This window comes from Terrapene carolina, unplaced genomic scaffold (genome assembly GCF_002925995.2).
Source record: "Terrapene carolina triunguis isolate 2854851 unplaced genomic scaffold, T_m_triunguis-2.0 Scaffold436, whole genome shotgun sequence".
Lineage (NCBI taxonomy): Eukaryota > Metazoa > Chordata > Testudines > Emydidae > Terrapene > Terrapene triunguis.
The window spans coordinates 42,804-70,075 of record NW_020664787.1 but is presented as its reverse complement, the minus strand read 5'-3'; the positions used below and the strand labels follow the sequence as shown (position 1 = coordinate 70,075).

The window sequence follows — 27,272 nt, the reverse complement described above, 5'->3', positions numbered from 1 at the left end:
AATAGTATGGAGATTAGAATTCATTTATTTATAACACAGAGGTGAGATGTTAATGTGTTAGTTAATATTTTAGGCCCTGGTCCTAAAGAACTTATGCACATGCTTAAATGTGAATTGAATAAATCAGTTGCCCTGAATAATTCAACTGAATAATTCGATAGAACCGGTACAGGGGTATGGGTGCTGGAGCAAGTTTTATAGTGGGAATACTGAAAGCTAACAAAACTGTAAACACGGTATATGATGGAAGCTCTGCATTCAGTTCCTATTATTACTTAGAGCCGGGAGGGATGCCGTATCTCCAACACCAGTAGTTCCAGTGGCCCTGCATTGGTGGAGAGTTAAGTACATAGAGTTTGCAGGATCAGTGCCATTGATGTTATTTAAACGTTTGTCATAAAAGTGAGGTTCTGGATATTTCCTCTGTAACTTTCACTGGGGGCTTGCCTAAACAGGGAAGTTTCATCAGTTATACCAGTATAATTAAACTGGTATAGTTAAGCCAATATAGTAATACCAGTGTAAACCTTGTGTAGACACTCTTATTCCAGGATAAGAGTGGCTTTTTTGGTTTTGTTTGCACAGCTTCCCAAGTGATACAAGCTAAACCAAAAATAGCCCTCTTACATTGGAATAAAAGTGTCTACACAGGGGTTTATATTGATGTAACACCGTTGGTTTAAATGCACACCTTAGCTTATACTGGCATAGCTTTCCCACCTAGACACAGTATTGCCGAGTCTCATGCATTTATCATGAGACACATGATTGTGCCCCCCTGCTGCAGAAGCTCTCGTGATGATGCAAATAGCTCCTGCACCCATGCAGTAATTTTGGAGATGGTAACTACACGCACCACCCTCCTGTTTCCAGCAGCAGCCTGATTCCCTGTTCCCAGCAGCTGCCGGCTCTCTCCCTTCCTGGTCTCAGGTATCTGCTTCTCTGACTCCTGCCCCCTCCACCACTTCAACAGGAGAGATTGAGTGCTCTACCCCAGAATGCCTAATAGCTCAGTGGTTATGGCACTCTCCTGTGATAGGGGAGACCCATGCTCAAGTCCTCCCACATCTCAGGTGAGTGCCCTAACTGCTGGGTTATTGGTTATGATACAGTGGGTGTCTCTGTCTCTCATTCTGTTTTTTTTCCCTTTGAGAGAAAGGGCTGGCCTGGCTTAGGCGTCCAATTCCAGAAGGTTCATGAATGTGAATCCCTAGTAGTGGAGTTAGGTGCCTAACTTCCCTGAAGGAGCAGGGCTTAGGCCACACCCTTCTCCTCAGCATTTCTTACTGGCTACCTTAAGCAGTTCCCCAATCACTTATCGTGCTGGCTTCTGTGAATCCCTTTCTTAGGTACCTAACTCTCCCCATGCGTTGTATAGAGAATCTATGTGCCTAACTCAGGGCTGAGGATACCACTGGGTGGCAAGTTAGGCTTTACAGCGCTCAGTCCCTTTGTGGATCTAACCCTTAGTCACTTTGAAGCTGTTGGTAGTCTTTTGTAAGACGATGCCAACAGAAATGGAATGGAATGAAAACTCTTGGCATAAAAACTAGAAAACACATTTTATATAGTTAATTATTTCATGAGATTAGATACTGTATACAAATCAAAAATAACATAGCAGTGTTAGCAAAAAAGCATGTTGCACTTAAGTGACCCACTGTTTACACATCCATGTATAAATATTATGTATTGGTATCGTACACTTCCACAACACTTATGTCTGTGTGTTTACAGCTACTGTCTATTGTGACCTTTAGTTTCTACCTATTCCATATTATCACGTACTGAACATAAGTACTTTCCTGAATATGTAAAGAAAAAATCATTGAGTCATTAAGCAGTGAGGCAGCCTGAGGATAAGGCTTAAATTCATATGGGAGTCTGCAAAAATGTAAGTTGAATCCTTAGAAAACCAAGACGGTTCTGTTGCTGCAAACAGAAAATAGAAAAATATATCAACGTTGTTTATTTGTAACTTTTTATTTAACATTTGTGCATAACATCTGCATATGGACAATGCTCGCTTTTTACCTTACGTGGCTGCTTCTGTTTAAACATCAGCCATTCCCACCTCTGTCAGTTGTTGACCAACTTAGCAGAACTATTCTTGTGCTGGGAGGGTGAAGTGCTAGGATTCAGAGGTTGCTGCTGTGATGGGGTGCAGGGGATGTTTGGGGTTCCTCTTAAAATTGTCCCCACAGCAAAGGGAAATTTGGGCTAGTTTCCCTGCCTTGGATGGAGTCACCTGCTCTTTGCTAAACCTGTCCGTGCCACAAGTAACATAATCCTGTGGTGGAATGTCACTAAAATACTTGGCAAGACAAATTTTGGCTTTTGCAATAGGCCAGATTGGTCCAGATGGCAGTGGCCATGGCACCTCTAAAATGTCCCCTCACATGTACCCTTCAAATTGCACAAGTTGAACGCAGTGCTGTGCTATCAGTATACTCAGTATATATCTCAGGAATAAAGTATAAATTTTTCCAGCAAAAACGTAACTTAAAAGCTTAAAAAAAAAAGGTTGGTTTGCTCAGTGCTGATACCTCCTTTTTTAGTTTTGTTTATAAGAAAGTATTTTATTTAAATGTAGATTTCCCAGTCCCTCTACCCTCCTCTGTGGAAGCACATGAACCCCTGCCTGATACATTGGGCTGACTAGGAAACTGTTTGGGGGAGCCCCTTGAAAGCACTGTCTGATCACCCTATCAGTTGTGCTTTGCTAAGTGAGCAGCAGGAATAAGGCTTTTGCTGGGTTTTTTAATGATGTTTTGTTTTAAAGGTGCTATATCAGCAAAGATAAGGCTGATTTAATTTCTTGATAACAACCTACCTCTTCCCCTCATACATAAGTTCAAAAGCATCATTGATTTTGTCGAATGGCAGAGTGTATGTCACCAAGGCATCCAAACTGAATTTCTTTGCCATATAATCAGACACCAGCTTTGGTATAGAATCTACACTCTTCCAACCTGCAACAAAGCATATAACACCCCAAATCAAACAGGCTGTATTTACATAACTTGGTCATAAAAAAGATAATTTTGGTTCAGGAATAGGAACAGAAAATTAGTGAGAGAGGTACATGTGTGGTCAGCACTTCATTGAAAAGACCAAAGTCATTGTTAAGTGGAGTTGATTTGCTTCCTCTGGCCCAGGAGGGAGTGCAATCTGCACCCTCCTGCAACTATGTCTTTGGGGAGATTGACTTCCAGGAGGAGATATTTGCACTGTGATTCTCCCCTTGAGTTCCACTGGGAGAGGTCAGCATTAATTTATGGCAGGGACTCTACGGAAGGTACCCCTCTCCCCAAAGGCTGCCCAAGAGATATTGTGGATCAGCGCATGTCCTAGGCACACTTGTTATGTCCTCTCCTAAGCAGGCCCATCACAATTTCTGGGCTGTGCTGGCTGCCTCCAGGTTCCCTGGTGGGACTGAGGATACAGGCAGCCTATGTCATCTCAACCCATCCTTCTCATTGCACTTTCCACTATGGGGAGCAGCTGGCATCCTGGATCTGCTGGTATTCCCTGGCAAAGCCTAGGCCGTGAAAAAAGTCACTTGTATTTTCTATGAAGAGAGGAAAGTAACAGCGGCGTGTTCATTAAATCAGTGCTCAACTTGAACATTTTTTCCTGTGAGGTTTTTTAAACTACCCCTGTTCTCTCCAGTTACTTCTAGAATTATCAAGTGGCACAACAGTTTTCAGGTAGGAGAATATACATGTAAATTAATTTAAGTTCAGAACAATTATTTAAGACTCTCTCTTGCTTAAACCATGAAGTATACAAGGTTGTAGTTTATGGAGCTGTCAGTCATTAAAAAAGCATTTAGAGTCATAGCTTACTCTCATTCCATATGTGGAATGGCCTTTGAAGTCAATGAGGATTTGGCACAGAAAAACAAAATTGTAGGCAAAATGTCATCAACTCAGGAGGGGTCACTCACATACTTCATTTCACAGACTGGGGAGCCTGGTCTCTCTAATCTGTTAGGAAGCGAGCCACCACTTTTAAAACTAGTTGTATAATTTAGAATAGTAATTTGTTTTTGAAGATCTCCAAGTTTGATAACGTTCTCAAGAATCGGAGCAGGTTGCGCAGAGGGGACTGAGGGACGGTGAAGAAAATTGGCAGCATGTGACCTCCAGAAGAAGAAAGAGGAGCGTCCATGTACCAGCAATGGAGATACAGGCGAGCAACCGTTTTCATGTTCTCTCCACAGGTACTAATGTGAGAGTGGAGTAGATGATACATCTGAGGGAAGGGAGCAGAAGGAGACTCCACTGGAAGGCATGAGATGCACTGTCCTAGGGATGGGGGTTCCACGACCACCGCTCCCAAGGGAAGGAGGAGGGTGGTGGTGGTCGGGGACTCCCTCCTGAGGGGGACTGAGTCATCTATCTGCCGCCCCGACCGAGAAAACAGAGAGGTCTGCTGCTTGCCAGGAGCTAGGATTCACGATGTGACGGAGAGACTGCCGAGACTCATCAAGCCCTCGGATCGCTACCCCTTCCTGCTTCTCCATGTGGGCACCAATGATACTGCCAAGAATGACCTTGAGTGGATCACTGCAGACTACGTGGCTCTGGGAAGAAGGATAAAGGAGTTTGAGGCGCAAGTGGTGTTCTCGTCCATCCTCCCTGTGCAGGGAAAAGGCCTGGGTAGAGTCCATCGAATTGTGGAAGTCAACGAATGGCTACGCAGGTGGTGTCGGAGAGAAGGCTTTGGATTCTTCGACCATGGAATGGTGTTCCAAGAAGGAGGAGTGCTAGGCAGAGACGGGCTCCACCTAACGAAGAGAGGGAAGAACATCTTCGCAAGCAGGCTGGCTAACCTAGTGAGGAGGGCTTTAAACTAGATTCACCGGGGGAAGGAGACCAAAGCCCTGAGGTAAGTGGGGAAATGGGATATCGGGAGGAAGCACGAGCAGGAGAGTGCAAGAGGGGAGGACTCCTGTCTCAGACTGAGAAAGCGGGACAATCAGCGAGTTATCTTAAGTGCCTATACACAAATGCAAGAAGCCTGGGAAACAAGCAGGGAGAACTGGAAGTCCTGGCACAGTCAAGGAACTATGATGTCATTGGAATAACAGAGACTTGGTGGGATAACTCACATGACTGGAGTACTGTCATGGATGGATATAAACTGTTCAGGAAGGACAGGCAGGGCAGAAAAGGTGGGGGAGTTGCATTGTATGTAAGAGAGGAGTATGACTGCTCAGAGCTCCGGTATGAAACTGCAGAAAAACCTGAGAGTCTCTGGATTAAGTTTAGAAGTGTGAGCAACAAGGGTGATGTCGTGGTGGGAGTCTGCTATAGACCACCAGACCAGGGGGATGAGGTGGACGAGGCTTTCTTCCGGCAACTAGCAGAAGTTACTAGATTGCAGGCCCTGGTTCTCATGGGAGACTTTAATCACCCTGATATCTGCTGGGAGAGCAATACAGCGGTGCACAGACAATCCAGGAAGTTTTTGGAAAGTGTAGGGGACAATTTCCTGGTGCAAGTGCTGGAGGAACCAACTAGGGGCAGAGCTCTTCTAGACCTGCTGCTCACAAACCGGGAAGAATTAGTAGGGGAAGCAAAAGTGGATGGGAACCTGGGAGGCAGTGACCATGAGATGATAGAGTTCAGGATCCTGACACAAGGACGAAAAGAGAGCAGCGGAATATGGATCCTGGACTTCAGAAAAGCAGACTTTGACTCCCTCAGGGAACTGATGGGCAGGATCCCCTGGGAGAATAACACGAGGGGGAAAGGAGTCCAGGAGAGCTGGCTGTATTTTAAAGAATCCTTATTGAGGTTGCAAGAAAAAAACATCCCAATGTGTAGAAAGAACAGTAAATACGGCAGGCGACCAGCTTGGCTTAACAGTGAAATCCTTGCTGACCTTAAACGCAAAAAAGAAACTTACAAGAAGTGGAAGATTGGACAAAAGACCAATCCACAGAGGAGTATAAAAATATTGCTCAGGCATGCAGGAATGAAATCAGGAAGGCCAAATCACACTTGGAGTTGCAGCTAGCAAGAGATGTTAAGAGTAACAAGATGGGTTTCTTCAGGTATGTTAGCAACAAGAAGAAAGTCAAGGAAAGTGTGGGCCCCTTACTGAATGAGGGTGGCAACCTAGTAACAGAGGATGTGGAAAAAGCTAATGTACTCAATGATTTTTTTGCCTCTGTCTTCACAAACAAGGTCAGCTCCCAGACTGGTCAGCTGCCGCTGGGCAGCACAGTATGGGGAGAAGGTGACCAGCCCTCTGTGGAGAAAGAAGTGGTTCGGGACTATTTAGAAAAACTGGACGAGCACAAGTCCATGGGGCTGGATGCGCTGCATCCGAGGGTGCTAAAGGAGTTGGCAGATGTGATTGCAGTCCCATTGGCCATTATCTTTGAAAACTCATGGCGATCGGGGGAGGTCCCAGATGACTGGAAAAAGGCTAATGTAGTGCCCATCTTTAAAAAAGGGAAGAAGGAGGATCCGGGGAACTACAGGCCAGTCAACCTCACCTCAGTCCCTGGAAAAATCATGGAGCAGGTCCTCAAGGAATCAATTCTGAAACACTTAGAGGAGAGGAAAGTGATCAGGAACAGTCAGCATGGATTCACCAAGGACAAGTCATGCCTGACTAACCTAATTGCCTTCTATGAGGAGATAACTGACTCCGTGGATGAGGGGAAAGCAGTGGATGTGTTATTCCTTGACTTTAGCAAAGCTTTTGATACGGTCTCCCACAGTATTCTTGCCACCAAGTTAAAGAAGTATGGGATGGATGAATGGACTATAAGGTGGATAGAAAGCTGGCTAGATCGTCGGGCTCAACGGGTAGTGATCAACGGCTCCATGTCTAGCTGGCAGCCGGTTTCAAGTGGAGTGCCCCAGGGGTCGGTCCTGGGGCCAGTTTTGTTCAATATCTTCATTAATGATCTGGAGGATGGCGTGGACTGCACTCTCAGCAAGTTTGCAGATGACACTAAACTGGGAGGAGTGGTAGATACGCTGGAGGGTAGGGATAGGATACAGAGGGCCCTAGACAAATTAGAGGATTGGGCCAAAAGAAACCTGATGAGGTTCAACAAGGACAAGTGCAGAGTCCTGCACTTAGGACGGAAGAATCCCATGGACTGTTACAGACTAGGGACCGAATGGCTAGGAAGCAGTTCTGCAGAAAAGGACCTAGGGGTTACAGTGGATGAGAAGCTGGATATGAGTCAACAGTGTGCCCTTGTTGCCAAGAAGGCTAACGGCATTTTGGGCTGTATAAGTAGGGGAATTGCCAGCAGATCGAGGGACGTGATCATTCCCCTCTATTCGACATTGGTGAGGCCTCATCTGGAGTACTCTGTCCAGTTTTGGGCCCCACACTACAAGAAGGATGTGGAAAAATTGAAAAGAGTCCAGCGGAGGGCAACAAAAATGATTAGGGGGCTGGAGCACATGACTTGTGAGGAGAGGCTGAGGGAACTGGGATTGTTTAGTCTGCAGAAGAGAAGAATGAGGGGGGATTTGATAGCTGCTTTCAACTACCTGAAAGGGGGTTCCAAAGAGGATGGATCTAGACTGTTCTCAGTGGTACCTGATGACAGAACAAGGAGTAATGGTCTCAAGTTGCAGTTGGGGAGGTTTAGGTTGGATATTAGGAAAAACTTTTTCACTAGGAGGGTGGTGAAGCACTGGAATGGGTTACCTAGGGAGGTGGTGGAATCTCCTTCCTTAGAGGTTTTTAAGGTCAGGCTTGACAAAGCCCTGGCTGGGATGATTTAGTTGGGAATTGTTCCTGCTTTGAGCAGGGGGTTGGACTAGATGACCTCCTGAGGTCCTTTCCAACCCTGATATTCTATGATTCTATGAATATTTGTATGTACAACAATATAAAAAATATCCTTAACTGATTTTGGGGTATATCTTATTTAATAGCCATTTAGACTCCTGATGTACATATTTATACCATGTTCATCATTGTGGCATCTGAGCCTTAAAAGACCATAACCAAGTAATCAAGTGGGTGACATTTACCCCTGTGCAGAGGGCCAGCATGAGGCCTGTGCACCAGTTCAGTCCCACTTAAGCTTTGCTTTGAGGGTGTGAGTGGTGAATAGCCCTTGTGCTGGACTTCCGCCATGGTGAAGTTCTCCTGTGATTCTTTGTCTTATGGTTCTCTCTCCCCTCCTATGACACTGAAAGTTAAATTGTGTTGGTTACTTGGCTTGTTGTGTTAATTGTTATTATTGCTGAAGGCAGGTAGGGTGTAGAGATGGGCTTGTGCCTTTGGAAGCTGAAAGCAGTGATCCATGATCATCCTGACCCTTTCAGGAATGGAGTTCCAAAATCCTGGGCTGGCTGCTGAGAGAGCTTGGTCTCCTGTCCTCGTGAGGTTTGACTCTGAGAGCTTTTTTTGTTTTGAGGAGCACAGTTATCTTTGTGGTGGAGGAGGATGCAGTTCGTCAGATAGATCTGCTTGTGGAAATTTTTGAAGGGTAGGGCCATGAACTTGAATTTGATCCAGGGTTCAGTAGGGAGCTAATGTAGTGATTGAAGCTCAGGGGTGAAGTGCTCCCTGCAGACCAGTAATTCCAATCTTTTCTGATGAACATAATTACAGTGATTCACAGCTATATAAAAAGGTAGGGTGAATATACTAGATCTTGGGCTTGCTATTTTTTGAATTGCTAAATTTCAAAGGATTCAGCAGCTCCAGATACCTCTCCCCATTCTCCCCTTGTGAAATGTCTCACTGCTATGGTTACTCTCTTGTATGGAAACATTCTGTTTTTCCTATAAAAATAGAAGATGGCAAACAGCTTGGCTTCCAAGAATGCTGTCTGAAAAGGGGGCAAGATTGTGCAATTTTGGATTAATTTTCTTGAATTGGATGGTAGATAGTTTTGTTTGTTTGTTTATATTTCGCCAAATGTGGTGGCAAAACAATGGCCATCATGTTTTGGGAAATATATCTTAGATCTCAGATGAGATGGATATAACTGTTCTTCCACCCTCCCGCTTCCTTTTGGCTAAACTATGTGGGAAAACTGACCTCCAAAGAAAGTGGCATTTATTTTCTTTCCCATTATCAGCTCCATTGGAGAAACCGGGATTGATTGTCCACCCAGAGCCACTCCAACAATCGTACAAGTTCCCCAGCCCACCGTGGTGCACTCCAGGGCAGCTTTCTGAAAGACAAAGCAAACTCAGATTTAAAGGGCAGAAGATGAATTCATTACTGCTTGTGGGGTCAGACTTTAGGCTCTTACTCAGTTCATAGTTCACTAAACTTCCATGGACTTTAATGGGAGTTTGAGTGAGGACTGAGATACTAGCCATGGAGTAAGAGGTAAATTACTGTTACGGATCAGAAACTGGCTAATTTCCAGAAAACAAAGAACAGGAAAAATGGTAGTTTTCATCATGGCAATAAATGTGTTCGAAGGTGCTTAAAATGAAAAGATCGCTGTCCCCACCACTGCAATTCAACTAGACATAAAGGTGTTCTGAAAATTTGCAAAACAAGTAAGATTGACTTAACATAATTATGCAGAAAGATTGCATGAACTCTATGCCCTCCAAAAAGTCAGTACTGTGTTTAGTCTTACCTGAACAATACCATGATCACCTGTCTTAAAGACTATGATATTTTACTGTAATTATGCTTGTTTTAGTAGTTCAGTCTTATTTCATTTGCATTAAAAGTCAAATCCTGATTCTAAAAAAGGCCATGACAGTACTCTCATTGGGTTGAACAGAACCAGAATTTGGCACTGGAATCATATTCTTGTAAATGATAATACTTCATGTGACACAGTAATTTGGTTTATAGAGGCTATCCCATGATTTCTTAACTCATGAATCCAAAATTTTGCTGGGAGATAGGATAAATGTTGCAGCTCTGTGGTATACTTGGTACTAGTTTGTATGGGTTAAGTAGGATGTAAGAAGTTAGTAATTACTAAATAATTAAAAAGATTGAGTAATTTATTACATTTCTTTTTGAAGCTTTCTGGCTTGTGAAATGGCACCATATGAATCTATACAATTCCAAAAGTGTGTATAGGATAACTTTGTATGCACCCCGTTGGGGGCGGCATATAAAGGTGAGGAGAACTTACGTTCAGTCTGTGTTATTGAGGGCTGGAAATCGAACTTTGAGGTTACAGATTTGCTGTCTGATCTGGAGACCTTGTTGATTGGGGCAGCTAGTGAGCACTGGAGAAGATGCTGAATGGAAATGCTTTATGTAATGGCTTGCTTATATGGTTCTCTTTCCCGAACAGCAGGATGGGCAGTGTCTGAGTTGGCATTTAGTGGGAATAGGTGAGGTTGCCTTTGGCTTTCCATGTGATGCAGTGGCCAGATGAAGGCATGTTGCTAGATCACAAACCTGCACAGAGCTAGGTACCAGGGAGTGAGGAAGAGGGCACAAGGACCTTCTTGTGTCTCTGTGCAGGGGCCAGGAACAATCTTGTTCCTTGTTCTTCAGGTTTGAAAGAAGAGGGGAATTCTGACAGCAAAAGCCATGTTAAGAATCCATCCCCGAAAAGGGGCCGGTTTCCCGTTCTCCATTAAAGCGTGCAGCAACAACAGGTGCCTTGTGAGCTCCCTGGGACATTTTACTTGCCTCAGAAGCAACACCTCAGGAAGTTGCAGCTAGGAAGTGCACCCTTCAGTAACCTCTGTAAAGGCACTGTACAACCCATAGAAATTTAATATTAGCATCTTTATTCTTGTAAGTTCCATGTCAGGAGTGTACCATATTGGGAAGAAGAGCCATTGGGGGAGACAGTTATTGGGAGGATCTTTAGAACATAACACTTGGAGTGTAATTAATTATAATGAATGATTACTGTCTGTTTTAATAAAAACAACAATCTCAATATATCCGACTGTTTATCCCATCTAAGTGTTCTTATCACACCTATTACCGCTGTAACAGAGCACAGACCTAGACCAAAATATACATACTGTAATGGAACGCTAAACTGTATTATACGGTTCAGTCATTAGGTGGCACTGTGTGTAAAATACCTTATTTAAAGCTAACCTTAGCCATACCTGGCAGAGCAGTAAAGGATCTTATGGTGAACACATCTGGTGTGCATAAGCAAGCTCTGTGACCAGTCCATATCTGGTGCAGAAGAACATGACACATACCATGACAGCAACATTACCGATGCATTCAATTGCAAAATCGACACCACCGTTGCTGATTTCAGTTATAACCTCCTGAATGGGCTTCTTGAAATCCTGAGGATTGAGGCAGTCGGTGGCTCCTAACTCTTTTGCCAATGAAAATTTATCTTTGTTGATGTCAATTGCCAAGATCCGAGAAGCTCCAGCAGCTTTACAGCCCATGACAGCTGACAGGCCGACTCCTCCCAAGCCAAAGACAGCACAAGTAGACCCAGGTTCCACCTGCAATAAGAAGAAAGGTTAGGGAATGGCTTTAGAAGTCTGGAGACAAAAGGAGCTTCCTAAACGTTTGTCTGTGATCTCCGGCTCATGTCAATAAACCACATCAAATGCCCAGGTTGGATGGGGCCATATCCTTTTTATTGTTTGAAAAATATAAGAAATGATCCACTTTTTGTGTGTTTGATATCAAGACCTTCGATTCATGACTTACCCAGACCACACCTCTCAAATGGAACTTGGTATGTTGGCTTAGTGTTCATTACTATTAATTAACACCAGAAATGTGGAAACTTGAAACTGAGGTTATATGTAAACTGTCAAGTACGGTTTTGTTTTTAAAACTAGAACTGTACTATAGATTTTTAAAATATATAAAACGCTGTATAAAAATACAGTAACAATACACTATGTAAAACTTTTTTTTTAAATTATTTTACATTATACATGTATTATATATACTATATAATATAAAATGGTTAAGACTAATGTTCCAGAAGAGCATATTCTTTTTTTAAAATTAACCTTTAGAGACAATACTGCTCACTTTTTCATGTTAGTAAACCTACTGAATTCATTACAATCATGTGGAACAAGTTCCTAATCAAAGGGACTATTCATGTTATTACAGTGAGTAGTTGAGCCTTAATTAGCTCACCTTGGCAGTATTGAGGGAAGCCCCATAACCTGTGGAAAATCCACAGCCGATCAGACAGACTTTATCCAGGGGAGCAGCAGCATCAATTTTGACAAGAGAGGTTTCCGCTACAACAGTGTATTCAGAGAAGGTGCTAGTCCCCATGAAGTGGTAAATCTGCTTCCCTTTGCAGGTGAACCTGCTGGTACCATCGGGCATCAGGTCTTGATCAGAAATAGGTGTTTTAATTTTGCTAGGGAGACAACAACAACAAAACCGGAATTTATACTTCACTGTCCCTTGCTGTCAGTGTCCCCCTACTCTGACTCACCGTCCTTCTGCTACTGCACTTGAACAAAGTTTGTCAATTTTGCCAAATGGTGAGTTGGTCTTTGTGGAATGTGAACAGTAGAGTTTAGGCCAGGAGTGGGCAAACTTTTTGGCCCAAGGGCCACATCTGGGTATGGAAATTGTATGGCGGGCCATGAATGCTCATGAAATTGGGGGTTGGGGTGGGGGAGGGGGTGAGGGCTCCAGCTGGGGGAGTGGGCTCTGGGGTAGGGCCAGAAATGAGGAGTTCAGGATGCAGGAGGGGGCTTCGGGCTGGGGCAGGCGGTTGGGATGGGGGGTGCGGGCTCCAGCTCGGGGTGCAGGCTCTGGGGTGGGGCTGGGGATGAGGGGTTAGGGGTGCAGGAGGGTGCTCCGGGTTGGGACTGAGGGTTTCGGAGGGCTGGGGCAGGGGATTAGGGCCCAGGAGGGGGACAGGGGTGCAGGCTCCGGGCAGCGCTTACCTCAAGCAGCTCCCGGAAGCAGCGGCATGTCTCCCCTCCGGCTCCTACACAGAGGTATAGCCAGGCGGCTCTGTGCGTTGCCCTGTCCGCAGGTGCCACCCCTGAAGCTCCCATTGGCCGTGGTTCCCGACCAATGGGAGCTGCAGGGTCGTGCTTGGGGCGGGGGCAGCGTGCAGAGCCCCCTGGCTGCCCCTACGCATAGGAGCCGGAGCGGGGACGTACTGCTGCTTCCGGGAGCCATGCGGAGCGGGGCCAACCCCTGACCCTGCTCCCCGGCAGGAGCTCGAGGGCTGGATTAAAACATCTGAAGGACCGGATGTGGCCTCCGGGCCGTAGTTTGCCCACCCCTGGTTTAGGAGGAGACCAACCATCAAACTCATTTTCATGTCTGTCCTGAGCAAGGATTTTAACTGGGGTCTCCAGATGTTCTGCTAGATTAGTGTGCTACCTGGCTCCCAACAGTCACATATTTTAACTAGATACTTGAGAATAAATTTCCTATGGCTATTACTTGGATTTAAAAGCTGGCAAAAAAAAATATTTTATTCATTACACTTTCTAAGTGTCTGGCAAGCAAGATGACTAGAAAGTGAAGTGTTCTCTGACCTGACTCCTCTTGGCACAAAAAGGGAGAGGAAAGCCCCCGCATTTCCCTGCAGCGTCTTTCCCTGGTATGGCGGGAGACCCATAAAGAAGTGTAGCTGGCTCCTATACCATCATTCTCACCCCAGTGTAAGAGACATGTTAGGGGCAGGAGGGATAAAGCATGGCTAGAGCATGCGGTGCTCCAGCTACTGCCAGGTGGGGGATGGCCTATCCCAGCTCATGAAAGTTAGAGCAGTCCCCAGGATGAAGCTGCCCAGAGAATCATGGAACTGTAACTGCCTCCATGATTGCCTCTCAGCCCCTCCCCAGCTGTGGCCCAATGGAAAAGCCTCTCCTACTCCCTGCAAGGTAAAATATTTGCAATTCCTACCTGATCTTTTCACAAAGGTTGGTCTTTGGACTCAAGCAGAACTTGCATTGGCCACACTGAGGGACGTAGAGTGGGATAACCTTGTCACCTAGAAAAATCAATATTTATTAGATATTGTTTGTTTAAAGTTATTACCAAATTTGCTGTTATTTTTTTTTGACGTCTCATAGGCCCAGCCCTACAAGTTCTCCATTCTTGGAACTCCTGTAGGCCCTATATATGTCTAATTCTCTGCTCCTCGTTGTTTTTGTGGATACAGACTAACATGGCTACCCTTCTGATAATTCTCTGTTAGTTACTCAACCTCTGGTTTGCTTGCGATGTTAAATATTCCATTCAATATTTTAGCTCACATGATTGACTGTTTCTAACAACATTACTTACTCCATATTACATTGAATGTCTATTTTCCACTCAGTATGTGACTCTGTGACTTAGCCTAGCAGAATGATAATCCAGGTGTTGTTATACTCCCTCTCACACACTAGAGACAGGAACAGCTCTACATCTCTTCCAGGCTGGGACTGTGTCGACTGACCTTGTGATGGGAGGACAGCTGACAGCATGCTGGGTGCTGTACAAAACACAAAATAACAGTCCCTGTCCTGGAGAGTATATACAGAGAAAACAGGATGCACTGGGCAACCCACAAAAGGGAGTGAATTTTATTATTAGTTATTAATTGATTTCCAGTGCATACTTCTTGTGAGCAGTTAGGAAGGACTTGAGTGAGGAGGTGGTGGCTTGGTGTGCTGCAATGAAAAGGGCATTCCATGTATTTTGGGCAACATGGGGGAAGGCACAGAGCTGGGAGTGGGACAGTGACAGGGCACAGAGACTGGCATAATCAGAGGGAGGCAAGGGATGAGATAGATGAAAGCCAGAACTGAGTTGGATAGAGCCTTAAAGGTGAGCACAAGAAGTTTAAATTCTGTTTGTTAGGCACATGGGAAACAGTGGAGGAAGTCAAAGGGAGGGTGAGATGTTTAGATCAGCAGGCAAAGAAGATAATTTTAGCAGCCACATTTTGGATGAACTCAGAGTGGTGATGCAGCAAACCAGAAAAGAGAAGGTTGCATCACTGTGCAGTTGTGTAAAAACAAAACAACCTCCCACCCCAAAAACAACACCAAAAAATGCCCCAGAGGTTATACAGGGGAATGGGAAAGCCTGATAGCATTACAATAGCTGATCATCAGATGAGAGAGGGAAGAGCCACCTGCTTTGCTCATTGTCACAGGTTAGCTGGTCTCTGTGGATAGACTGAGACCAGTGCCCTGGACTGGAGTGGGTAAGTCCAATGAAGATAATTAAAGAGGTCTGGGCTACAGCTGGGCCTATTAAGGGCTGCTAATAGGCAGCAGGGAGAAGGAAGGATTGAGATAGGCTGAGCCCTAAGGAGGAAGCTGTACTGGAGTGAAGCTAGCTCAGGGGTGGGCAAACTTTTTGGGCCGAGGGCCACATCTGGGTGGGGAAATTGTATGCAGGGCAAGGGGTTGGCGTGCGTGAGGGAGTGGGGTGTGGGAGGGGGTGTGGTGTGCAGGAAGGGGCTCAGGGCAAGGGATTGGAGCAGAGGAGGGGTGTGGGTTGTATGAGGGGGCTGAGGGCAGGGGATTGCGGTGCAGGAGGGGTGCGGAGTGCAGGAGGGAGCTCAGGGCAGGGGTGCAGGAGGGGTGCAGACTGCAGGAGGGGGCTCAGGGGATTGGGGTGCACAGGGGTGCGGGATATACGAGGGGGCTCAGGGCAGGGAGTTGGGGTGCAGGAGGGGTGCACGGTGCAGGCAGGGGGCTTGGGGCAGGGATTTGGGAGGTGGGGTGCAGGAGGGGTTTGGGCTCCGGGGTGGCAGTGGCACACACCGGGGCCAGGGCAGGCTCCTTGCATGCCTGCCCTGTCCCCGGCCCCAGCCCCGCGCCGCTCCAGGAAGCGCTGCGGTCCCTGGGGGAGGGCGTCGTAGGGCTCCGCGTGCACTGCCCTTGCCGTGCCTCCAGGGACCTCCCCCGAAGCTCCCATTGGCCGGAGTTCCCCGTTCCCGGCCAATGGGAGCTGCGGGGGGCAGTGCCTGGAGGCAAGAGCCCGGGGGCGGCAGGGACGTTGGGCCGGCTGCTGCTGAGAGTGGTGCGGGGCCACGGGGGGGCAATCCTGCGGGCTGGATCCAAAGCCCTGAGGGGCCAGATCTGGCCCGTGGTCCGTAGTTTGCCCACCCCTGAGCTAGCTACTGTGGATGGGTCCCTAGTAGGGTGACCAGATGTCCCGATTTTATAGGGACAGTCCTGATATTTGGGGCTTTGGCTTATATAAGTGCTTATTATCCCCCATCCCTGTTCTGATTTTTCACACTTGCTATCTGGTTACCCTAGTCCCTAGAGCCAGGGACGCAGCCCTGTAGCTGCTGCTCTGGGAGGGAGCAGAGCGGACAGAGGCTGGGGCCCTGAAGCCTGGGACCAAGAGCTGAGTTAGGACTGTGTTGTGTTTGTTTGTTAACCTCTCTTTAAAGAATAAACCTCCTTGCCTGAGACTGGGCGTGGCAGGATAAGCTTTGGATCTGGGGAGTAGTGACAGCCCTGGTGACACTCATCAATCACTTGTTGCCAACCAGCCCCAAGGGCATCAGTTTCAGAAGCTGTTCTTTCAAACTTGTGAGTGGAGAAGATTCTGGATCAGTGACTTCAACCAACAAAAAAATGTGGGTAGGGGGAAGAAAAGGATAGAACTTGGGTGTTTCAGCAATGGGAGCAGTGGAGGCCAGTTTGTTCAATCTAAATACACCGAGAGTTCTTTGGCCAGGCAGCATAAGTTTCTATTTCTGGTTTACTCTGCAGATATTTTTCTGTTCTTTCTGAGTACAATAACTGAAGGGGGCATATCTCCAGCAGGATCCATGTGAATTGCTTTGTGGTCTTTCCTTCTCAAATCCTAAACAACTGTAATTGTATCTCCAGTAGCTACATCAGAGTTGCTGCTTGTCACAGACTCCTAGAGCTCAAAGCCAGAAAGGAGCACCAGATTACCTAGCCTGACCTCTTGTATATAACAGCCCACCAACAACACCCAGACCCACCTACTAAACCAGGGGTGGGCAAACTACGGACCGCGGGCCGGATTCGGCCCACCAGCCGTTTTAATCTGGCCCTCGAGCTCTAGCCGGGGAGCAGGGTCAGGGTCCGCTCCACTCAGCTCCTGGAAGCAGCGGCATGGCCCCCCTCTGGCTCCTACACGTAGGGGCAGCCAGGAGCCTCCACTCTGTACACTGCCCCCACCCCAAGCGCTGCCCTTGCAACTCCCATTGGCCGGGAACCACAGCCAATGGGAGCTGCAGGGGCAGCGCCTGCGGATGGGGCAGCATGCAGAGCTGCCTGGCCGTGCCTCTGTGTAGGAGCTGGAGAAGGGACATACCACTGCTTTTGGGAGTCGCTTGAGGTAAGCGCCGCAAGGAGCCTGCACCCCTGAGCCTCCCCCCACGCCCCAACCCCCTGCTCCAACCCTGATCGCCCTCCCGCCCTCCAAACCCCTCGGTCCTAGCTCGGAGCACCCTCCTGCACCCCAAACCCCTCATCCCGAGCCCAGAGCTCTCACCCCCACTTGCATCCCACTCCCCTGCCCCAGCCCAGAGCCCCCTCCCGCACCCTGAACTCCTAATTTCTGGACTCACCCCGGAGTCCGCACCCCCAACCAGAGCCCTCACCCCCTCCCGCACTCCAACCCCAATTTTCTGAGTATTCATGCCCCGCCATACAGTTTCTATTCCCAGATGTGGCCCTTGAGCCAAAAAGTTTGCTCATCCCTTTACTAAACCCAACAGCCAAAATTAGACTAAAATATTACAGCCCTCTGGAAACTAAACTATTATGTGCTACAAGCAGAGAATTGGAGGGACTGAAGTGCATCAGTGCCTGAGGCCCCTGCAATAGCTAGGAACTGATTAAGTGAGATATACCCACATGATTCCAGTAAGTGACCTGCCCCCTATGCTGTAGAGGAAGGCAAAAATAAAGAAATCCCAATGCCACTGGCAATGTGTACTAGCCCACCCTATCCAGTGTCCCATCTCCAGCTGCGGCCATCTCTGCTGTTTTAGAATAAGGAGATACTCCCATCCCTCCGAATAAACTGGGAGGGGGAAATCCCTTCCTGACCCAAAGGGATGAGTCCTAAAGCATGAGATTTTAGGAATGTAAGACAAAATGGAAGGACAATCAGGCTGCTGAACCTTGCCCCCATCATCACAAGCAACTCTGTCATGCAATCCCACTCATAAATTTGTCCAGCTCTGTTTGTTAAAACTAATTAAGTTGTTTGCCCCACAACTCCTATTGGGAAGCTGTTTCATAACCTCAGCCCTCTGATAGTTAGAAAACTTCTAATGTCCAGCTTGAATTTGTTCAAGGCTGGTTTATACTCATTTGTTCTTGTGCCAGCATTGTCCTTCAGCTTAAATAGCTCTTCATCTTCCCTGGTGTTTACCCTCCTCCCCCGCAATGTATTTACAGAGAGTAATCATATCCCCGATCACACGTGGGGGGGCGTGTAGGCGGAGTTCAGTTTATATGCACTCTTTTTAAACAAATAGTTTAAAGTAGTGCCATGTCTTCTGGCATAACAGATAACTTTGGAGACAAAATGCTTCATCCCATTGCATTTTATCCTCCACAGTGTATAACCACTGAGGTTTAAACTTCTATCCTGGTAGAAGGCCTGGTTCTTCACTGGGTTCAGCAGTTTATACCAATATAAATCATTGACTTCAACAGTGCATCACCAACATATAGCCCTTGTGTGCGAATGGCGAATAAGGCCCTGATACTGCAATGATATAGCTAATATCTCAGTACCTGGTTTAAATTCAGTCACTCCTGGTCCAGTGCTCTCCACAATTCCTGCTCCTTCATGGCCCAGGATGACTGGAAAAAGACCCTCTTTAAAACTGGGGCTTACAGCATGAGCATCACTACGGCACACCCCCGTGGCAACAATCTGCAAGGCAGTAACACCTTTACATTCACACTGTAGGTTGATAATGGAGAATTACAACTATGACTTGAATCAAATTAGAGAGCTGCTCTTACCATTGCAATACCACCAAGTTTGATGGGAAATTTGAGCTATTGCCTTGATAGTCCCAAGCACTGGAACTTCATTAGCATTGTGGTTTTGCACGACCCAACCATTGTCAACATGTACAGTAGAAAATAAACATTTGAATGCCCTCCAAATGCCCTCATTTGGAGACAGACAAGCCCAAAATGCACGACCATTCTCTTTCTTTTTGTTGTTGTTGTTGAGAAGCAACACACAAAGTGAATTAAATCTGATTATCATGATTTAGGGAACGCAGTGCACTCTGGCTGCTTTGCCCCACTTCAGCCACACAAAGCAGCTGTCAACCCATCGTAAATGGGCTTTTAAGCTGTTTACGTTTATGTTTATGACTGCTTTGCACAGCCAGGATATATTGGTGAATCTTAACTGCTTCTTTCAAATGGAATAGCCTTCACTGCTATGCTACTCTAGTTTTACACCAGTGTCAATCTAGATCACTTACCTTAACTCGAATTTCATGTTCTTTGGGTGGGGCGACTTCAACCTCCTCAATAGAAAAGGGGTTGCCTGCTTCCCAGGCAATGGCTGCCTTGCATTTAATAACCTTGGAAAGGAGTAAGTACATTTCAGATTTAAAGATTTTACTTTATTGCACTCTCTACAGTGCATTTTGAAAAATAAAGAGCAAGATCCTGATCTCATTCATCCTGGGGTGAATCAAGAATAATTTAATTTAAATAAATGAAAAATAAAAAATAATAAAAATGTATAGCAAATGGAAGAAAAGGGAGGCTGATAGTGATGAATATAAATCAGAAGTTAGGAATTGTAGAAAATTGATAAGGGAAGCAAGGGGAGACCAGGAGAAATCTATGGCTAACAGAGTTAAGGACAATATGGAGCTTTTAAAATATAGTAGGAACAAAAAGAATCCTGACAATGGTCTTGGTCCTTTACTAGATGGAAATGGTAGAATTATCAATAATAATGCAGAAAAGGAAAAAGTGTTCAATAAATATTTCAGTTCTGCATTTGGGAAACAAATGATATATTCTCATCATATGGTGATGATAGCATTCTTTCCATTCCTCTAGTATCTATAGAGGATGTTAAACAAAAGCTACCAAAGCTAGACATTTTTAAATCAGCAGGTCCAAGAGTTTTAGAAGAGTTGGCTGAGGAGCTCGCTGGACCATTAATGTTGATTTTCAGTATGTCTTGGAGCTCTGGGGAAGTCCCAGAAGACTGGAAGAAAGCTAATGTTCTGCCAATTTTTAAAAAGGGTAAAAGGGGTGATCTGGGTAATTATAGCCTGACATCAATCCTGAGCATCTGCTACGGGACTTGATTAATCAAGAATTAAAGGAGGATAATGTAATTAATGCAATCAACATGTGTTTATGGAAAATAGATCCTTTCAAACTAACTTGATATTTCTTTTGGGTAAACATATACATTTGGTTTAACTATTCTTCAAGCATGATAGCAAGTGTTTTAGTGTTGTTGTGTTGTTTAACCACTCTTTAAGTATAATAGTAATTGCTTTGTTAAATAATTAATCCTCTTCTACAGGGAGGGTTGGTAAAAACAGCCCACCCTCCTTGCTGAATTGATAGTAAAACAATGCCTGATGCCGTTCGTGATGGATAATCAGCTGAACATGAGCTCCCACTGTGACAGGATGGCCAAAAGAGCTAATATGATCCTGGGATGCATAAATAGGGGACTCTTGAGTAGGATTAGAGAGGTTATTTTACTTGCATATTTGACACTGGTGTGACCACTGCTGGAATACTGTGTCCAGTTCTGGTGCCCACAGTTAAAGAAGGATGTTGATAGAGAGGGTTCAAAGAAGAGCCACAAAAACGATAAATGACTAGAGATTGGAAAAATGTGTTCTAGTGATAGCTCAAAGAGCTCCATCTATTTATCTTAACAAAGAGACGATTAAGGGGCGACTTGGTTACATGGGGAACAAATATTTAAGAATGGATTCTTTGGTCTAGCACTGAAAGGTAGAACAGGTAGAACATGATCCAATGGCTGGAAGTTGAAGCTACACAAATTCAAACTAGAAATAAGGAATAATTTTTTAACGATAAGAGTAATTAACCATTGGAACAATGTACCAAACGTCATGGTGGATTCTTCATCACTGACCATTTTTAAATGAAGATTGGATGTTTTTCTAAAAGATCTGCTCTAGGAATTATTTTGGGGACGTTCTCTGGCCTGTGTTATACCATCACAATGGTCCCTCCTGGCCTTGGAATCTATGAATGATGGTCCCCAGAAGAAAGGCTGGTGTAACTGAAATCAGAATTGGGATCCATACCATATAAAATCAGCTTGAAGTAGAGGTCTGTGACAAGTTTGGAATTCAGATACAAGATAATCTGCATTGTTTAGAAAGACAATAATTTTCCAGTCTTTATTAATCTGCCCTTTATGTTTCCATCCCATTTTATTTACATTGTAGATGCATTAATTCTCACCACTCTGATACAGAAGTATCATAAATACTATGACCCAAATGCAATAGGGCCATCCGCTCCCCTTTTCTATGTGATACTAGATGAAGAGAGGCAAAATAGAGCATAACAACCCTGAATTGTGTGCATCATGTAGGTGATGGGGGAGAGCAGGATCAGTGTCATGCTACGCCTTAGATCCTATTGATCATGGCAGCTCTTCTGTATGAACTTCACGTATAGCCAGGCCTCTGTGGCTTGAGGTGAAGCCAGGAGTAGCCACTCTGTGCAATGTGCATCTCTCAGGACATGTGGATTTCCATGGGGAAATAACTGCTGAATAAAGAAGAATTAATTCTCTTTTGTACCCTCTAACCACTTGGAGAGGGAGCAGAACCAATAGCAGCACAGCTCCAAAGGGAGTCATGTTGCCTGGGGAAGGGAAAGGGAACTCAAATTGCTGGTTCTGTTCAAAGGTCTCTGTAGATCCGTTGAGTCTGCTGGTGTTTCCAGCCCTGTCTCTTTTCCTCTCCACAGTGTCATAAATGCCTCCCTCTGGAGGGATCTGACTGAAATCCAAAAAGTTCAAAGTCACAGCAGCTTGAGTACTCTTTCCTCCCCCCACTCCTCCCATGGTAGGACAGCATGTGTGTCTCTCATTCCTTGCTGAGGCAAAGCAGCCATTGATTGACATGAAGTGAGCTTTGCCAGAGTAAAGAATACAGGAATATGGCCTTCTAATAACTCTTATATTGTTTGAAATGTGTTCAACAATTTAATTCTTCCTTAAAGCTTAAGCATTTTAAGAATCTCCAAGCATGGAGCCACAGGCTAATGAGGACAAATCTGAATCTTTGAAGAACTATAATACATACAGATAAATTATGTGAAAAATAGCTCAACATTTTCCTTGGGATTTTGAACACTGGTGCTAATAAGGAGCTGCTTTGCTGCACCCATAATACCGGGAGCAGCTGTCATAATAAAACAGAACAGGGTCTGTGGTAATAGGGTTTTAGAAAGAAATCCATAGTATTGTAAGCATCTAACATATGTGTTCATTACTGTGATTTTTAGTAACCTCTTGGCCTATAGTATGACAATAACTTTCTAAGTTACTGAAGCTGTTATCGCTCCTGATCTTTCAGTCCTGACACAGACAAAAGGTCTTGAATGAGTAAGAACTGAAGGACAGGGCCGATTATCTGAGCTGAACCAGAATCATGGAAACCCATAGAATCCTGCTTGTGAAGACTCTAGTGAAAATGCAGCACACCACTGAATATGGCATAGATATATACAAAGCATGTTACTTTGGCTACTGACAGTCGGCAAGAAGGAAGTTAAATACAAAACACAAAAATAGCTGAATGAATGAAAGGCAGGAGCCACTCTGCAGCTAGGGTTATCTGGAGCACAGGACGCTCTAGCCATGCCTCCAGTCCTTCTCCAGGCCACGCCCTGACATACCCCCTATGCAAGAGCAAGCCCTACATGCCCTGGGGGTTCACCTACACCAGCAGAATCCACTTGTATCTGGTTGTCAGTTTTAAGGCTGCTCTGCCAAGATGCCAAGAGTAATCCTGCACTGGGAAGGGAAGGTGATATTCAGTCTGTTCTTTTGACAAATATTATAAGGCAGTCTTGGCTTCTATTTTTAAGACTTGTACAACTAGAAATATTCAATAATCTACCCCTTAACTGTTTAGAGTTATTACTTTTGGCTGAGACCCTGTATTCCAAGTTAATTTATTTAAGTTATGAATTGATGTTTAAAAAGAAGGATTTCTAGTGACAGTATCCAGATACTATTCTAACTAGAGCAGCCTGAATTGGGTAGTTGTGTCCTCAAAAATAGCTGAGAAAAGACACCGTGTTTGGTCAATGTATGCACTTTTTGTAAATGACATTTTACTTTTTTTTTTCTTTTAGCCAGCTAAGAAGCATAGAAATCAGAGCTGCCAACTGGCATCATTTTAAATGACTGAGAATTTTAAAAAAATTGAGTGAACTGTGACTGACTTACTAAAACCCATTGCAAAATCCAACTATATGGGTGAAATTCATCCCTGTGCAGAGGACCAGCACAGGCCTACAGGGTTAGGGTTACAGCTGTGCCGAGGAACAGTCCAGAGTTGGGATTAGGTTTTAGTTGAGATTTAAGTGGTTGGGTAGGCCTTGTGCTGGCCTTCCGCACAGGGGTGTGAATTTCAGCCTATTGGCTTGATTGATGGTTGCTCTGCACCTTGTGTAGTAATTGACATCAGCACAATTAGTGTGCAAAGTCTTGTAAAAATGCTACCAGGTCAGAAAGGTAGCATTTTATTTCCACTTTTCACTCGCTTTGCACTGAAAGCACAAGGTGTAGTGTGTGACAATTTGGGGACTCTGTCTATGTGCAGCTGATGAATTCTGCTTGCTATTATGAAACTGTTGTATCATGGAATGCCTCTCGGTGGATCATTTGCTGACAGGGCTGTAGCACGTACCTACCAGACTAGGGACCACAAGGTCAGTCTTTAGATCTTAAATGATCACTTATTCAGGTGAGACATAAGGCTGGTTCCTGTCCATGAGGACAGATTTGCAGAGGGAGAGGTCACTTGGCAATGATGTCACCTGGTAGGGTTCTGTGGTCACCTGCCAAAGGAGGCTGGAGGTTATAAAAAGAGGGTCTCTCAGCTGCCATTTTAGAGGCAGAGAGAGAGAGGAAAGAAGAGAAGAGACCAGAGAGTCCATATGCAGGAGGAGGGGGGGCAGAGAAAGGAACCTGGACTCTATAGAGGACTCTGGACTTTGCCCAAAGAATTGTCCAGAGTGGTGGGGAAACGGAGGCAGGGGAAATACATATAGGTTTGTTTAGTACTTTGTATAGAATGATGTATCTCTCAGGTGAAGTAAAGAGTAATGGTGTTTAGAATCCTCTGCAAAACCTGTCTGTGTGTCTGTGGGCTTTCATTGTCATGTACCCTTAAGGAGGTAAGCTGTAAACCACAAAGCTCACCCCTTGGGTGGGATCCTGGGGAATGTGCAAGAGCTGCTGGGGAGGCTTGAGGGAGAATACACTAGTTTCTGGGCCTAAGCAGTTGGGGGCTGCAGGGTCCCTACTGCCTAGAGGGATGTCAGATACGAGATCTGCGCCACGAGTGGATGCCAGGAGGTCCAAGTCAGGGACAATGTTTAAACTGTGCCACGCTCCAGCAAGCTAAGGCGTGTGAGATTCAGCTTTTGGATCCCCTCACAGCAGTCTGGCAAGTATCCCGCAAGGGGAGCTTGACCAGATCCCTGACAGGAGGCAATGATGAATGGACCCTATAAAAGTAATATACTTTTTAAAGGCTGCCTTAGTGAATCTGTGTACTGACAACAAGTGGACTGGGCAGAACTGAGACTGTGAAATAATGCAGGGAGGTCGGAGGGTGAAGAAATCACTGTGGCACTTTTGAGGTGCAGCAGTCTAGGATCCTGCTGCAGAAGTGGTGTCCTTCAGTGGAGAAGCAGATAATTGTGCAGGGTGTAAAGGATTAGAAAGATGAACTGCTTCACTTGAACATGAGATTTGCTGATTTATTTATATTTTCAATGTTCATAAATAAACACAACACAATTTCAACTGAGGTTCTGTATGTTTTGGGCCAACATTTCCCCTTCTCTGGCTCACAGATATTGACTATGGCCAACAGTTTCTATCACATCAGTGTGGGACAGATTTTGCTCTCGTTTAAATCAGTAGTTCTGCCTGCCACAGACTCCTATTGAAGCTGTTCTACTTTGGATAAATAATTAAACCGTCTTTGGAGCAGGTGACTGGACCTGGGTCTTCCTCCTCCTACGTGAGTGCCGTAGCCACCAGGTTAATAATAATTCCACCAGGTTACAGAGAAAAGACTTGTCCAGATGGCGATTTAGTGTGTGGCAAGCTGGGCTAGCATGTCATGCACTAACTGGCCGTGTGACCTGCTACTGTGCACTAAAAATTCCAGAGATCAGGTCCCACAGGCAAGATAGGCTGGGGAATGCCTATCTTCACCTGGTTTGAGGATCTTGCTGGGGTTTAAGCATGAGATATGCATCCATATTCCTAGAGTGAAGTATAGTGCAGATGCCTGGAGGTAGAAACTTAAGTGCCTAGGGAACTTTTATAGCAAGTGTAGGTGCTGAGTGAGTTTAGGCACCTACAGAGTTAAGTAGCACCCTAGGAGCGTTTGTGGATTGCAGTGGAGCCTAAATCTGGGGTTTAGGTGCCTATGTCCCTTTGTGGATCTGGACTTCAGATACTGTGGATATGGGGGGCTATGTTAATACTTTAAAAAGACAGACTATATTTATCTCTGTATGATCAACTTTTCATATAGAATTTTAATCCAGATTCTATTAGGTTTGATGGAAATTAGGAGTCTGAGGCTTTCAATTTAGCTTTCATCCTTTAAATCTTAAAATGTAATTTAAAAAACAGATATGGGACTCAAATATACAGCTAAATTAAAACAATATTTTCTGGATTGCAGAACTTCAGCTGCTTTGTAGACATAGCTACTGAGGTGTTTCAGAGTAATAATCTAACAATCTGACTGAACAATTGTTCAGTTAATAGAACAATTAACATTAACTCAACTGCAGTCCTAATTTAATTTCACTTCTAACAACTATTTAAGTTAGGGTTCTGGTTTACTGTGGAACAGCCTCAAGCACAGTTTGTTGAAATGAATTAGTCTTGGCTTCCAATGTAACTAGATATTTATAACTGTCAGGAATGGAATCTTGCAATCAGTTAGCAACCATTGTTGTCCTGTTATTTTTTTCTTGTTGCCATCATCCAGTATTTCATCATAACTCTCCCTATTAGTATTATATTTTTACTGAAATGTAAAGTTTCTTGGATAAATGTGAACTTGGACAGAGTTAATGGAATGAGAGTGCCTTGCAAAATAATTTATTAGGTGTAACTGTCAGGACCTAACCCTGCTTGCATTTAAATCAAAGGAAGTTTTCCCTTATGCATGCACTGGCCCCTATCTTCTGCAGTGCTTTGCATTTCAGCAATTCCACCGATGTAATGGCCCCTAAGAGCTGTTCCAAGCCATGTTTGCCCCACTCCTTCCTGAGGAGCAACAAACAGATTTCTAGCAAACTTGAGGCTGTACACCACTCTGTTTTGCAGAGTATATTGTTAACGCTAACCAAGTAATAATAAATAATATTAAAATAAAGACTGAAGGACTGGGCCTCATGCTGCACTTAGCCCTAGATCTGTAACATTCATATACTATAATCCATACTAACATTCCAGGGAAACAGTTATACTTCTGACCAGGTACGCAGTACAACAAAATAACAGGGAATAAAAGTCAAACCATGGCATATGTCGGGGCAGCACATGTACCAGGAATGTGCTCCATTCTCTGATTTGCCACATTTTGTCCTAGTCCAATTTTTTAAGGTTAGATTTAATAAAAACCCTTTTCTGTGCATCTTAATTTCAGAAACAGCTTCTCTGCACAGTGGTGCACATTCCCCATGTTGCAGCCCAGGAGTATTGCTCTCAGCCTGACCCTGCTACTCTCCATCCCAATTGTGTGATCTGTCTTCCCCCCAAATCCCCAGTGAAATCAAGGGAACACCAGGACTGCAGCATCCCTTACTTTACTCTCCACTTACTGCACTCTACAGTGCCCCGAGCAGGAGACATGAGCACTCTCCGTCTGTGCCACCCGGGTTACTGCTGCAAAGGAAGAGTGCACCATGTGGTACCAGCACAGCACTCTGAGCAGATGTACCCATGCTATGCAATCAAATAGGAGGATTGGAAATCAGCACCAAACAAGTGTACACCATTGTCTTACTTTGCCCACAGTGCTCATCTTCCTCCCGTCTGGAGTCTCTCTCAGGAAGGAGTCTGGGCTCAAAGAGTCGTGCTCAGATCAGCAGTGCTACCAGCTCCACAGGTACAGCCCA

At 45.1% G+C, this 27,272-nt stretch overlaps 1 protein-coding gene across 1 annotated transcript; it reads right to left on the bottom strand.

The window, feature by feature from the left end:
* Positions 1-1,543: 1,543 nt before the first annotated feature.
* LOC112115683 (alcohol dehydrogenase 4) lies at positions 1,544-27,272 on the bottom strand. The gene is made up of 9 exons (XM_026658398.1): positions 27,161-27,272; positions 19,349-19,450; positions 18,639-18,780; positions 13,810-13,897; positions 12,064-12,295; positions 11,148-11,408; positions 9,037-9,172; positions 2,834-2,972; positions 1,544-1,932 (listed from the first exon to the last, which is right to left on the bottom strand). Exons 1-9 carry the CDS (start codon positions 27,176-27,178, stop codon positions 1,908-1,910), a joined length of 1,143 nt encoding a protein of 380 aa, XP_026514183.1. The 5' UTR covers positions 27,179-27,272; the 3' UTR covers positions 1,544-1,907.

Coding starts and splice junctions, on each gene's coding strand:
- LOC112115683 (XM_026658398.1), bottom strand. Junction 11,409..12,063: donor CTTCCCTCAATACTGCCAAG/GTGAGCTAATTA, acceptor TTCTTATTGCAG/GTGGAACCTGGGTCTACTTG. Junction 9,173..11,147: donor TCGGTAATGTTGCTGTCATG/GTATGTGTCATG, acceptor TTTGTCTTTCAG/AAAGCTGCCCTGGAGTGCAC.